A 15,390-nucleotide genomic window follows, 5' to 3' on the forward strand; every position below is an offset into this window, starting at 1 on the left:
GCACACACATTGGTGCTCAGCCCAGAACCTGAGATCTGGACTGGCTTCCTGCTGCCCCTTCTCTATTCTGTCCGGCTTTTGAGTCTGCTGCCTTGCTTTACACCTTCTGGCCTGCAGAGGGCGCTCTCCCTCCTAGAGCACAATACAGGTATTGATAAAAACGATGTATTCTTTCTTTTTTAAGTTTTTATTTGAATTCCAGTTAGCATACAGTGTAATATTAGTTTCAGGTGAAGAATTTAGTCACTCAACACTTACATACAACACCTGGTGCTCATCACAATACCCTCCTTAATCCCCATCTCCTATTTAAACCCCTTCCCCCCACCTCCCCTCCTATAACCATCGGTGTGCTGTCTGTAATTAAGAGTCTGTTTCTTGGTTTGCCTCTCCTTACCCCCCACCATGTTTATTTTAAGAACAATGTATTTCTTGTAGGAACTGGATAGTGATGGATGCCAGAATTTTGAAGTTTGCGTAACTATCATTGGGCTAGCAATAACAATATTTTTTGTTTGTGCAGTGCCTTTTCATATGTTTCTAGAGTGATTTTCTCTCTTTTTATGTGATTCTCATATTCACCTGACAGGTGATGGATGGGGCAGATGTTAATCACCTGACAGAGGAAGGAACTCAGGTGTGGCAAGTCTTGGTAACTTGCCTCTAGTCCCAACTAGACAGCTCCTCTAACTCCAGACCTTTTGCCTTTTCAGCTTTGTCTTTTTGGGGCCAACATGTATGGATTTTAGAATAGCCCAGGGGAGAGTAGTCCAGGCCTAATTTAGACTCTTCTCATTGCAAACATTAGAAAGCTCATAAACTGTTCTAAGCAAAAGGGAAATTTACTGGATCATATATCTCATTGGAAAGTTGTAGATCACACAAGGCTTTATCCAGAGGTTCCAAATACAGTTTCTGTCTCCCTTTCAGTTCTGCTCTGTCTTTTCTCCATTTCACAGCCAGGCTTTCCCCTCATGGGTGTTGTTGACTCCAGGCCCACATCCTTACAACTTGAAGTCTAATGGAAAGAGACTCATCCTTATAGTTTCTGCATGAGTCCCGGTATTCACTCTGAATACAGCAGTAGGGCCACTGCCCTTCCCAGGTCTGAAAGCCAACTAGGAAGATGGAATTATGCCAATTGGTTGGCCCTGGATCATCGTCTCCATTTACTGTGGCTGGAGAGACTCAGAGCACCATTTGGCCGGCCCTGGTCTTACAGTATCCCCACCTGGATCTCATCGACTGAGACAGGGTGTGGCAGATCCTTGATATTGGGATGCTTCGCCAAAAGAAGGGATAAGGATACTAGGTGGCCTAAAATCCTTCAAAAGCCCATTGTAAAGGTCAGTCCAGTACATTCTCAGGCAGGTGAGGAGTTCCATAACCTAGTACAATGCTCCTCGAAGTGTGATCCACATGCGGTGCCAATCTGTGAGCTCTTTGTCACCTGTCCATAAGGAGATTGTGCTAGAATGTACATCAGCTTTGGCACTAAACACCTTGTTCAGTTGAGCTGACTTTTTTTTTTCATAGTGAGACTTCTTGAGAAAGGAAGCAGTGCACTGACTTACCCTCTGGCCTGAGCTTATTTTCGGGGTGACTGGCACTGTGAGTGGCATTGGGCTAGAGCACAGCCTTCTTTAACAGGCAAAAAGAAGCTGCTGCAAAATTCAAACTCTTCGAGCAAAGGAAAACAACCAAAACCCAAATATACCCAATTAGAGTGGGAGGAACACAGAAAAGAGACACTCATTATTGTTTTTCAGTGAAATAACAACCCGGCATCTTTTCTTTGTTTTCTGAGGTTTTTGTTTTTACATAGCTGCTTACAAATTTATAGAGTGGGTTAAACACAAGGCAGTCATACAGCTTGTGTTAGATAGAAAACAGGCATCAATATGCTGCTGTCAAGCTGTCAGTTTAATGAATCCACAAGGAATTGGGGTAAGTGCTCAGTTAAAATCCGTGGGTATATTGTTATGCAGAACACTTTCCAGGTAGTTCTTCTCCACAAAGATCTCCCTTATCTGACAAGATTTTGAAGCTCTGTTCTTCTGACGTGCAACTCCTAAGAGGAAGCTGATTTAACTCATTCTGGAAAGGCATAGCAGGGAAAATTCTTTACTGGTTTTTCCTCCTCACAACCGAATGATAATACAGAGTTAAGGGAAGGGGATTATTCTTGGGGTTTATCCATTCAGCACATACTCATGGGGGGTCTACTATGGGCTGGTCGCTTAAAAACAAAGAAGATATGGTTCCTGACCTTGAGAAACTTCAAGGGGAGTGGGAAAGACACACAGCTCACCATGGGAAGAGACACTATGAATATTCGGTGTTAGCGTGTGCCGGGCACTTTCCGTTGCCACTCTTCATCACATATGAGGTCAGACTTAATTATTCCCGCTTACAGATGAGGAAACTGAGATCTAAATTATTTGGCCAAGGTCAACAACTCGTAAATGTTAAAGCAGAGGTGTAAACCCAGGCGTGTCCAACCACAGCAGGTCATCTCCAAAGCTTACCATCTTTCCTCCCTAAATCACATCAGGGGAGACCCAGGGGAGATCAGCCCATCAGGGCTGAGCTGGGGTAAGTAGAGAGGAACCGGGTAGTTGCTGTCCTGTCTACTTGGGCTAATTGGGGCAGTTTCTCCAGCTGTCCTACACTGAATAAGGTCACAGTGATGACGATGATAATGGTTCTGATGGCAGGAGTGTTGGTCTTTGGAGTGTCAGTACAACCTTGACTGGTCATTATTACTCTCATTGTAATTTCCCAGCCGAAGCCTCATCAGCGTGACAGGGTTGCCTCAAAGCCTGTGCTGGTGAGTGTTTAGAACAGATGTGCAAAGTCATACATTAGTGAGCTTGCCAGTGAGAGGCCATCCTGGTGTTGGTGATTTGGCTGCTCAAACCATGTCGTTTTCTTGCCCCGGGGAAGCCAGGGTCAGTAGTTGAAGGACTCTGCAAATCTGAGCTAAGGCAGTTTGACAGGACCACTCTTGGTCTCTCACCCAGCTCTTTGATCTTGGCCCTTCCCCTAAATGCTTGTTGGGATGTGTCTTCCATGAGCACAAAATTCACTCCACACTTTGCGATGGAGCTTGGATGGGGTGTTGGTGAGGAAACGTACATGGATAACTAGACCCAGATGGAGCAAATTACTCAGTTAAGCAGACTGGAGCCCATGGGTCCCCTTCCCATTTGTTTGGCTCTTATATTACGTAAAGGAACTTGGATCCACAAAGGAAAAGAATGTAAATGTTGATATAAAATGGAGACTCTTCCCCTGATGTTCCCTGTTACTGCCGATTTGAGGCAGCTCTCCTCTTTCATGTTGTTTTCCTACCAGAGCTGATCAGAGTCCATTTGCAAGGATTACTTTTTAAGGCGTGGGCTTGGTGGCAAAATAGTAAACCCCTCCTCTGGATTTTACTTATCTTCTTGCTCCATCTGAAGATGATGTTCTCCATAACCCTTATAAAATGACTTATTAAAACAGGGCTGCAGGGGCGTCTGAGTGGCTCAGTCAGTTAAGCGTCTGACTCTTGATCTCAGCTCTGGTCTTGATCTCAGGGTTGTGAGTTCAAACCCTGTGTTGGGCATGGAACCCACTTAAAAAAATAAAAATAAAAAACAAACAAACAAAAAAACCCAGGGCTCCAGGGGAAAAAGTTTATGACACTGGATTTGGCAATGATTTCTTGGATATGACACCAACAACACAGGCAACAAAAAAATAGACAAATTGGACTTCATCAAAATGAAAAACTTTGGTATATCAAAGGCCACCATCAACAGAATAAAAAGGCAACCCATTGAATGGGAGAAAATACTTGCAAATCATTTATCTGATAAGAGATGTTGAACAGAGTTCAATTTCTAGGCCCAAGACGGAGCTCCTCCTTTTTGGGGTGCTACCAACTAAACCTTAGCATTCCTGTAAATGCTTTGCTTGACCAGAAACACAGTACATCCAGACAGCCAATCCCCAAACACCACGGGAACTCTGGGTTCTATACTTATTTCCTTGTTCCTTGATCTTCCTAAATAAGGTCAGATCTGCAACCCCAGCTAATCGTACCATTTCCCTATTGCCACTTTTTTTTTTTCAAAATTTTTAATGTTTATTTATTTTTCAGAGAGAGAGGGAGAGACAGAGCATGAGCAGGGAAGGGGCAGAGAGAGAGAGGGGGACACAGAATCCAAAGCAAACTCCAGGCTCTAGCTGTCAGCACAGAGCCAGACATGGGGCTGGAACTCACAAGCCCTGAAGTCAAGACCTGAGGCAAAATCAGAAGCTTAACTGACCTAGCCACCCAGGTGCCCCTCCCTGTTGCCACTTCTAATGCTTCATAAAACTCATTCTTCCCCAGAACCCCTTGGGAAGAGTGCCCCACTATTTCTGAGGCACCATACTTCCCCAATCCAAGGATTGTTTTCCCTTGAATAAAGGACATCAACCTCATTACCAAATTTAGTTTTGTCATTCAATAGGGATTAATATCCAGAATATAGAGAAAAATCCTCAACTCAACAACAGAAACCAAACAGCCCAATTCAAAAATGGCCAAAGGACTTGAAAGGATATTTCTGCAAAGAAGATGTACAGATGGCTAATAGGCCCTTGGAAAGATGCTCAGCATCATTAATCATTAGGGAAATGCAAATCAAAACCATAACAAGATACCACTTCACACCCCCGAGGATGGCTGTCATCAAAAACCCGGAAAACAGTAAGTGCTGGTGAGGATGTGGAGAAATTGGAGCTCTTGTGCAGTGCTGTTGAGAATGTGAGCGGGTGCAGCTGCTATGGAAAATAGTATGGAGGTCCCTCAAAAAATTAAAAATAGACTTACTGTATGATCCAGCAATTTCACTTCTGGGTTTACACCAAAAAAAAAAAAAAAAAAAAAAATTGAAAGCAGGGAGTTGAACAGATATTTGGACATCCAGGTTCATAGCAGCACTATTTAAAATAGCCAAAAGTTGGAAGCAACCCAAGTGTCCTTTGGTGGGTGAATGGATAAACAAAATGTCGAATATGCATGCAATGGAATACTATTTAGCCTTAAGAAGGAAAGAAATTGTGACATAGGCAGCACCTTGGATGAACTCTGAGGGCATCATGTTAAATGAAAGGCGCCAGTCAAGAAAGGACAAATACCGTGTAATTCCACTTCTATGACGTGCTTAGAGTGGTCAAGGGGCCAGGGGGAAGAGAGAGTGAGGAGTTAGTATTTAATGGATACAAAGTTTGAGTTTTGCAAGTTGAAAAAATTCTGGAGATGGATGGGGGTGATGGTTGCATAACAGTGTGAATATACTTAATGCCACTGAACCGTACCTTAAAAATGGTTAAAATGAGGGGCACCTGGGTGGCTCAGTTGGTTAAGTGTCTGACCCTTGATTTATGGCTGAGGTCATGATCTCAAGGTTCGTGAGATCGAGCCCCAGCGTGAGGCCTACTTGGGATTCTCTCTCTCCTTTTCTCTCCCCCCTCCCCTGCTCACATGCGCACGCACGTGGACACACACTCAAAATAAATAAATAAGCATTAAAAAGAATACATACATAAATAAAAATGGTTTAAAATGGTAAATGCTATGTGTACATTTTATCTCAATTTAAAAATATATTTAAAAAACCCTCGACTCTGTTAGAGGGTTTCTTGAGGATAATAAGAAGAGGAGGAGATGATAACGGGTTCTCACTTGACTAACGCAGAATTTCTTTGGCTGCTGTAGGACACGCATATTTGTTTTAACTCATTCATGTCTATGCATTTCAGTAAAAAGTGTGAGAAAAATAGCAATTCACTGAAAACAGGCCAGTCTGCCCTCTGTTCCGGCCTGTACATTTGTGTCCCCAAGTGAACGAGCTGGAACAAGCCGCTGTCCCTTGGGTCTTTTCTTATTCCCAGGCATCTTGCCAAGGTGGAGGAACCTTGGTGCTTTAAAATGTCCATTTTTCACACAACAAGGCCCCTAAAACACAGGCCAGCTACTTTACGTGATGCACAGAGGAAGGACAGAGATGGCCTCCAAGCTCGTACTGGAGATACACTGGCAAAAGGGGAGTCTGGTCCTCTGCCCTTAGGGGCTTTGCCATATAACGACAATAATAAGATTAATGGAAATAATAGTAACTCATGCAAATCAGCTTATGAATGTATTCATTTGCATGTACATCTTTAAATACCTCACCATCTTCCAGAAAGGATGTGTGGTGGCTTGAAAGAATAATTAAAATAACATAGACTTTTTTAATGAACGGAATTTTACAGGAAATCTAGGTGGAGAATAATAGAAGAACTAGATGAGGCTGCAGAGAGACTTAGTGCATAGACATTCATACTGTAATATCCTACAAAATAAATACAGTTGGGCCTTGAATTTAGTTTTCAGCATTCTGTGGCCAAATGAAAAAGTTACAAGACCCTCAGTGCTTGTAGGATAAGAGTGGGGTCATTGCTACACCTGTCGCAAGCATAGTATAATTTATAGAACTGTTGAATCACTACGTTGTATACCCGAAACTGTTGTACCATTGTGTGTCCATGATATTGAAATTAAAAGAAAAACAAGAGTGAGGTCATTGCTGAAGAAGAGCAACGCTTCCTTACTCTCAGGTCCTGTGTCCTCCAAAAAGGTAGACTGGGCCACTTAATGAGGCAGGGTCTTCAACAACATCCTTGTAACAAACACAGTGGTAGCCTAGTGTCTAGGATTCTTAGAGTATTTAGGATGCATGATGAAATAGAACAGTTCAGTAGGAGCAGTTCTCTGGGGCTAAAACTGCTACCCTGGTTATCTGGCTTCCTTTGCAGACTGCCCTTAGGCAACCATCCAGGAACATTGTTTCTGGCATGCATGATTTTGATAAAAATTGGGTAGTCAACAGTTCAAAATTACATTCTTTGGCAAAAGCCTGGGGTGCAATTATTTTATCTTGTAGATTAAATCCACACCCACATATTTAAAAATCGCCCAAAGAGAAGATGGGATTGACATTCTTTTACAAAAATTAACAAGCTGACCCCGAGCTCCTGCGTGAAAAAGGGAGTCTCATCCTTGTCTACAGAGTGACCCAAGGCCCTGCCTGTGGGTGGGGCCAACTTCTCCATAGAAAACTATTCTAACTCAGTCCCCACACCTGAACAAATAACAATCAAGCCTTCAAAATTCCACTCTGGACAGCATGGGAATAATGAGAAAATATATATTTTTTTTATTTTTAATTATTTTATTTTTATTTTAATATATTTTAAATATATTTTAAATATATTTTAATATATTTTAAATATATTTTAATATATTTAATATATTTTATTTTAATATATTAAAAAATATATTTTTTTAATGTTTATTTTTTATTTTTATTTTTTAACTTTTATTCAGTTCTGAGAGACAGAGCGCAAGCAGGGGAGGGGCAGAGAGAGAGAGAGAGAGACACAGAATCCGAAGCAGGCTCCAGGCTCCGAGCTATCATCACAGAGCCCAACACTGGGCTGGGAACTCACGAACAGTGAGATCCTGACCTGAGCTGAAGTCGGCGCTTAACCAACTAAGTCATCCAGGCACCCCTAATGTTTATTTATTTTTGAGAGAGAGAGAGACAGAGCCCAAGCAGGGAGGGGCAGGGAGAGAAGGGGAGACACAGAATCAGAAGCAGGCTCCAGACTCCCAGCTGTCAGCACAGAGCCTGACGTGGGGCTCAAACCCATGAACCATGAGATCACGATCTGAGCCGAAGTTGGACACTTAACTGACTCAGCCACCCAGCTGCCCTGGGAATAATGAAAAATTTTAAATAATAGATACCAACTTCTCTTCACAGCCAGAGAAAAATTTCCCATGGTACATGGATAAAATGTTGAATTTTAAGCTAATGGACTCTAAGAATAAATTAGTTGCAAACTGTACCCCTAGATAACTAACTAAATTGGCTTGCAGTGTAGTTGAATTTGGCTAATTACATTTTATGTCAAAAATGATGATTTGGGCTTTATAGTAGTTCATCTTGGCCATTTTTCCTGAATGAAAGATGGTAGGACCTTTTGTTGTTGAGGCCATTCCTAGACCCCTGACAATGTGGAAGAACTTACCTATTTTTCTGTTCTCTTTAGCAGCAAGCAAGTATATAGATTTGCTAAAAGTGGTTTTCAAACTATTAAGAGGAAGGTTAAAAAAGAGAACCAAAATATATTCCTCCATTTTCTTATCTGCATAATGGGGGTATTAATAACATCTAGCTGGTAGAGTTATAATGACAATTAAATATGCAAAAGCAGTTAGAATAGCAGCTAGCACATAATAAGCATTCAATATATCTTAGCTATTATTATTGCTAGTATCATTTCTCAGAACTTTTGTCTGATTTGACAAAAAGTAAGTCCTGCTGAACCTCACTTCATAAGATAATAAAGGGCAGGTTTTCTAAAAGAATCAGTCACTAGGGGCTCTCCTGAACTGATAGCATAGTTCAGACTGGGACTTGTACACAGAATTAGAGGCCAAGGAAAATCAGTAATAAAAGTTGCAAACTGCGTTAATAACTGCTTTTCATAGGCCTCTATGGAGGCTGAGATCGTCAATTGTACAATTACAGGTTTGGGTTTTTTTTAAGTTATTTATTTATTTTGAGAGAGGAGGATAGCGTGTGCATGGGAAAGGCAGAGAGGGAGAGAGGGAGAGAGAGAGAATCCCAAGTAGGCTCTGCACCGTTAGCACAGAGCCTGACGCAGGGCTCAAACTCATGAACTGTGAGATCATGACCTGAGCTGAAACCAAGAGTCAGATGCTCAACCGACTGAGCCACCCAGGCACCCCACAATTACTGTTCCTAAAGCCTGCTAGCTTCTCAGTAGAAAAATGGCTTGAGAAATCCAGAGTTAAATTTTTTAAAGTAGCAGTGGAAGCTATCCTTTAAAAAAGGGTAAGACGGACACCTGAGTGGCTCAGTCAGCTGTGTCCAACTCTTGGTTGTGGCTCAGGTCATGATCTCACAATTTATGGGATTGAGCCCCAAGTCGGGCTCTGTGTTGACATCGTGAAGCCTGTTTGGGATTCTCTCTCTCTCTCCCTCTCTCTCTGCCCTGCCCCCCCAGTCTCTCTCTCTTAGTAAGTAAATACATTAAAAAATAAAAGAAAATTAAAAAGGTCATAGAGCTTACCCTGAGTTCATGTATTTTATTTTTTATTTTATTATTTTTAAAATATTTTATTTTTAAATAATCGCTACACCTAACATGGGGTTTGAACTCACAACCCCCAACACCAAGAGTCACATGCTCTTCTGAATGAACCAGCTGGGTCCCCCTGAGTTCCTATATTTTAGATCATACCAGTTTTCTTACTGGAGGGAGCAGACTGGTGGGATTTGGAACACACCAGTCCTACTGGACTTTGGACAGTTGTAGGGCCAGGAAGGTTACACTGGGGGCTTGCTGTAATTTGGGTTTTGTAGCATCAAGGTTAGGAGCTTGGGCTTTGTAGAGAGCCTGGATTGGAGGCATGGCTTGGCCTCTGAACTCATTGTGAGCTCTCAGCAAGTTTCTTCATCTTCCGAGCATTCGTTTCCTTGTCTATAAATCAAGTGGTAGCACCCACTAATTGAGTTGTTGGAAGGAGTTTGTGTGTGTGTGTGTGTGTGTGTGTGTGTTTTAATTTGGAAACAAACATTCCAGATGTTTGATCTGGTATTCCAGATCTATGATCTAGTGTAATGAGTGTCTTTGATACCAAATTTTCCCAATGTTTTTTAACATGACGGAATAGAGGGCTTTAAAAAGAATATACCTTCTTTACATGAATTCAAAAGTCCCATGATTAAGACCCATCTCACTTTTAAAAAGTGGGGGGAGCGCCTGGGTAGCTCAGTCGGTTGAGTGTCTGCCTCTTGATCTCAGCAAAGCTCTTGATTTTAGGGTCATGAGTTCAAGCCCGTGTTGGGCTCCATGTTGGGCTCCATGCTGGGCATGGAGCAGTGGGGGTGTTTTCCTCACTTTATGCGGAAGATGCACCAAATAAGGTTGAAGGCGATTCCTGGTCACAGCCTGCCTAACCTCGCCCTCACTCTCATTCTCGCAGCCCTTTGGGCCAAATGCAAAGAGGCTGTGACATGAGCAGAGCCCAAAGCAGCCCCCAAGGCCCCAACATGGCAGCTGGGAAGGAGATTTAAATAAAAGAATGCAATTAAAATACTTAGCACTGTGCCCAACACATTGTTGGTAGCTGTCATTAGTGTACTTGAAAATCAATTCTGTGTGTATGATAGATCCTTTTCCAGAATGTGATCAGAGCAGAGTCTAGGGAGATCGAGAAACCTATCCATGGTTTATTAAATCAAGAAAATTAGCCTCCTTGAGGTCTAGAGTTCCTAAATCTGGTGTCCTTTAAAAAGGTCTTCATTTTGGGGGGCACCTGGGTGGCTCAGTCGGTTAAGCCTCCCACTTTGGTTCAGGTCATGATCTCATGGTTTGTGGGTTTGAGCCCTGCATCAGGCTCTGTGCTGACAGCTCAGAGCCTGGAGCCTGCTTCAGATTCTGTGTCTCCCTCTCTCTCTGCCTGTCCCCTGCTCGTGCTGCCTCTCAAAAATTAAAACAAAATTTTAAAAAAAGTCTTCATTTTTTATGGGTTTATTTATTTTTGAGAGAGAGAGAGAGAGAATGCGCACATGCAATAAGGGTAGGTAGGGGCAGAGAGGGAGGGGACAAAGGATCCAAGACAGGCTCTGCACGGACAGCAGAGAGCCCAATGCAGGGCTTGAACTCATGAACCATGAGATCATGACCTGAGCCGAAGTTGGATGCTTCATCAACTGAGTAACCCAGATGCCCCAAAAGGTCTTAATTTTAAATAAATAGTATCCAGGCTGCCCTTTCATATTTTCATGTAACCCACCCAAGATTTTCTTTGCTATCTTCTCAAGCTGAGAACTAGAAGGCCAGGCCCTAAGTTTGCCAAACATGGCCTAATAGATAAAGCCAGTTAAAAAAAAAATCTCTAATGATCTTAAAACAATAAATATTAATTCAAAATATAAAAATTTAAGAGGAGTAAAAAGAAGCACAAAAGATAAATGAAAAACTAGAAAATAGTAAATATCAAGTATTTTTTAAACCCTTTTTAAAAGTTTTAACTCCAGTGTGGTTAACATACAGTGTTGTATTAGTTTCAGATGTACAATATAGTGATTCAACACTTCCGTACATCACCTGGTGCTCATCATGACAAGTGCCCTCTTTAACCCCTGTCACCTATTTCATCCAACCCCCCACCCACTCCCTTGGTCACCATCAGTGTGTTCTCTGTAATTAAGAGGTTACTTTTTGGTTTATCTCTCTCTCTCTCTTTTTCCCCTTTTGTTTTGTTTCTGTTTTTTTCTTTTTTTGAAGATTTATTTATTTTGAATGAGAGAGAGTGAGTGAGCAGGGGAGGGGCAGAGAGAGAGAATCCCGAGCAGGCTCCTCCCTGATGTAGGGCTCTATTTCATTTACCGTGAAATCATGACCCTGAGCTGAAATCAAGAGTTGGACCCTTAACCAACTGTGCCACCCAGGTGCCCCCCTGTTTGTTTTGTTTCTTAAATTCCACATGTGAGTGAAATCATATGGAATTTGTCTTTCTGTGACTGACTTATTTCACTTAGCATAATAATCTCTAGGTCCATTCATGTCATTGCAAATGGGAAGATCTCATTCTTCTTTATGGCTGAGTAATGTTCCATCACTTATTATATATATGTATACATATATATGTATATATATACCACATCTTCTTTTTAAAATTAAAAATTTTTTAATGTTTATTTTTGAGACAGAGAGAGACAGAGCATGAGGCGGGGGGAGTCAGAGAGAGAGGGAGACACAGAATCCAAAGTAGGCCCCAGGCTCCAAGCTGTCAGCACAGAGCTTGATGCAAGGCTTGAACTCACGAACTATGAGATCATGACCTGAGCTGAAGTCAGATGCTTAACTGACTGAGCCACCCAGGCACCCCCACCACATCTTCTTTATCCGTTCATCTATCAGTGGATACTCGGGCTGCTTTCATAATTTGGCCATGGCAAATAATGCTACAATAATCATAGGGGTGCATATATTCTTTCAAATTAGTGTTTTAATGTTCTTTGGGTAAATAGCCAGTAGTGTGATTGCTGGATCATAGGTAGTGCTATTTTTAACTTTTTGAGGAACTTCTGTACTGTTTTCCATAGTGGCTGCACCAGTTTGCATTCCCACCAACAATGCACAAGGGTTCCTTTTTTTCCACATCCTCACCAACATTTGTTGTTTCTTGTGTTGTTGAGTTTAACCATTCTGACAGGTGTGAGATGATATTCCATTGTAGTTTTGGTTTGTATTTCCCTGATGATAAGTGATGTTGAGCATCTTGTCATGTGTCTGATGGCCATCTGGATGTATTCTTTGGAGAAATGCCTGTTCATGTCTCCTGCCCATTTTCTAATTGGATTATTTGTTAAAATAAAGTATGATATTTTATTATCCATTTATTTATTTTTATAAAGTATGATTTTAAAAGGAAAAAACAATTTGAGTTGCACTTTTAATGAAAGATAAATCAAGAGTAGAAAATGTTAAAAAGGCAGGAAAATGTAAGGCAAGAACTCCAAAAGAATAAAAAACAGTGCAAGTTAGAACAAAGTACTAAAATAGGGAAGAGCTACAAAGTTTTAAAAACAAGGTAAAAATATATCCTCCATAAAGATAAAGAACAGATCCATCTGGAAGTAGGCGAGTGACGTGATCTTAAGTGGGTCCTCTAAGCTGGAACAGTTTCCCAGCTCAGGGTCCTCTGTCTAGGCTGCTGAGAGTGGGCTGTCTGTTAATACTGACCACTTTTTGTGTAGTGCTCCCGAACCACTCCTCTATCCTTTACCTACTTGTTTCTGTCATTCCTCCCAAGTGCTCCAGGTCGTAGAAATTGCTATCCCCATACAGAGAAGCAAACTAAGGTTTGGATAAGTGCCTTGCTCCACTAGCCCCTTCTGATGCCAAAACCCATGTATATGCTTGATCTTTTTCACTTTTCAAGAAATATTGACATCAATACATCAACAATGTATTGTTGTCATCAACAACAGAGACAATAACAAAATCCCACACCCTTTAATCCTTCCCACTCACCATGTCAAGATTACCCATCAGATTCGGAGAGACTGACATTCTTAGCAAACAGCCCAGCAATAGTAAATGTGCAGTGGGTGCTCTGTTTACCTTAATAACCCTCTGGAGTGTTAAGGTTTTGTTTTTTTTTTTAAGTTTATTTATTTATTTTGAGAAGAGAAAGAGACTGAGTGCATGCGCGAGCAAGGGAGCGGGCAGAGACATAGAGGGAGAGAGAGAATCCTAAGCAGGCTCGGTGCTGTCAGCACCGAACCTGACACAGGCTCCATCTCACAAACCATGAGATCATGACCTGAGCTGAAAATCAAGAGTTGGGCACTCAACTGACTGAGCCACCCAGGCGCCCATGGAGTGTTAAGGTTTTTTTTGTTTTTTTGTTTTTTTTTAATCTCTTCTCCTTTCCCTCACTTTTTTTTGGGTGCAAATTTGATCCCAGTCATTCAAATATTTACCTCAGTTCAGTCTCCTAAATATCTCCTTAATGTGAACACTTTTCTCCTTTTTCACTGCCACTGCTAAGTTCAGGCCGCCATCTTGCCATTCTTTGTATTAATTTCCCATGACTCCTGTAACAAACTACCACATATCAGGTGGCTTAAAACAGCAGAAACTTGTTCTCTCCAGCTGTAGAGAATATCACCGTTATTGTGCCGAAATCCTGGTGTGTCAGCAGGGCCCCACTGCCCTCCAGAGGCTCTACGGGATGATCCACTTCTCGCCTCCTCCAGCTTCTGTTGGCTGCTGGCATTTCTTAGCTTGTGTCCCATCACTCCAGTCTCTGCCTCTGTGGTCACATGGCCTCCTCCTCCGTGTGTGTCAAATCTCTTTCTCTTACAAATATATGTGTTTGCATTTGGGGCCTACCCAGATAATTTGGGGCAAACTCCCCATCTCAAGATTCTTAATTTTTTTTTTTCAACGTTTATTTATTTTTGGGACAGAGAGAGACAGAGCATGAATGGGGGAGGGGCAGAGAGAGAGGGAGACACAGAATCGGAAACAGGCTCCAGGCTCTGAGCCATCAGCCCAGAGCCTGACGCGGGGCTCGAACTCACGGACCGCGAGATCGTGACCTGGCTGAAGTCGGACGCTTAACCGACTGCGCCACCCAGGCGCCCCTCAAGATTCTTAATTTAATCACAATTGCAAAGACCCCTTTTTGCCATGTTAGGTGACATTCACAGGTCCCAGGGATTAGGGTGTGACTGTCTTTTGGGGGGCCATTTTTCAGTCTGCCACACCCCAAGATTTTTGCAACCATCTCTGCCTTCTGTCCTCTACTGGGACCCCAAGTTCCTTTAAACACACAGATCAAATCATGTCATTCCCTTGAAACTCTTCAGCGGCCACTTGGCTCTTGGCAGGGTTCTGACACTCTGCTGAGTAAGTGCGCCTTTTTGTGTATTCCATCAGAGCTCTTACCTCGATAGGGACAGTCTCCCTATCACGTATCCACCTTGTACGTGGGATGTTTTTCCTGTGGCACACAGTAGGTGCTTAATAAATATGTGTTGAGCCTCTACATCCACCTCGCCAAGAATAATACTCTAACAGAGAGCACTAATCCACGCAGAAGAGTTTTTGCTGGAGAGGATCATATATGTGAATGCCAAAAGTTCCCACGGATCTTTATTTTTAAGCAGAAACCAAGTATTATGTAATTAAGGGATCAAAGAAAACATTTTCATGCTTATTACATTATTCTGTTTTCTTTCAGGCCATTCCTGTGTTTCTTACTTTGCATAATGTAGCTGAAGTTATCATCTGTGGGCACCAGAAGTGTTTTCGGAAAGAGGTAAATGATAATGCAAAATGCTAGTCTCGCTTCCCTTGCTTTAAATTTCAGAGATGAACTTTTTTTTTTTTTTAATGGCCCAAATTATGTCTTACCTTTTCCTGCCATCTGTTTCCTGTCAGTGGTCAAGACTGCCTGGCAGTCATCACTAATTTCAAGCATCGTGTATTTGACATCTCTTCAGTTCACTGTGCATGTGTGGGAATGCTTGATCTGAATGGCACTCAGCTGCAGGTCTGGGCAGAGCAAGCACCTTGGGATATGAGGAGGAATTTACTGTGGGCCGAGGAATGGGGGTGGGGGTCCTTATTCCCACCCACAATGAACCCCAGGGGCCATAGGGAAACATATCGCAGAGATTCACATAGGGTGTTGGGAGCATTACCCGCCCCCCCCCCCCGGGGGAAATCCCCATTCTTCCCAAGCCCAGCTCTGCCTCA

The 15,390-nt window shown here is 42.3% G+C and overlaps 1 protein-coding gene across 1 annotated transcript in view; it reads left to right on the plus strand.

Moving 5' to 3' along the window:
- The window catches only part of TMEM241 (transmembrane protein 241), a 116,121-nt gene that overhangs the window by 26,031 nt on the left and 74,700 nt on the right, over positions 1–15,390 (plus strand). Inside the window, exon 5 of the mRNA XM_047087041.1 lies at positions 14,873–14,950. Coding sequence (XP_046942997.1) covers positions 14,873–14,950 — 78 coding nt within the window. The remainder of the gene's footprint in view (positions 1–14,872; positions 14,951–15,390) is intronic.

The sequence above is a fragment of the Lynx rufus genome, unplaced genomic scaffold (genome assembly GCF_022079265.1).
Source record: "Lynx rufus isolate CCGP_SWC_20201006 ecotype Redwood Valley unplaced genomic scaffold, mLynRuf1.p SCAF_22, whole genome shotgun sequence".
Lineage (NCBI taxonomy): Eukaryota > Metazoa > Chordata > Mammalia > Carnivora > Felidae > Lynx > Lynx rufus.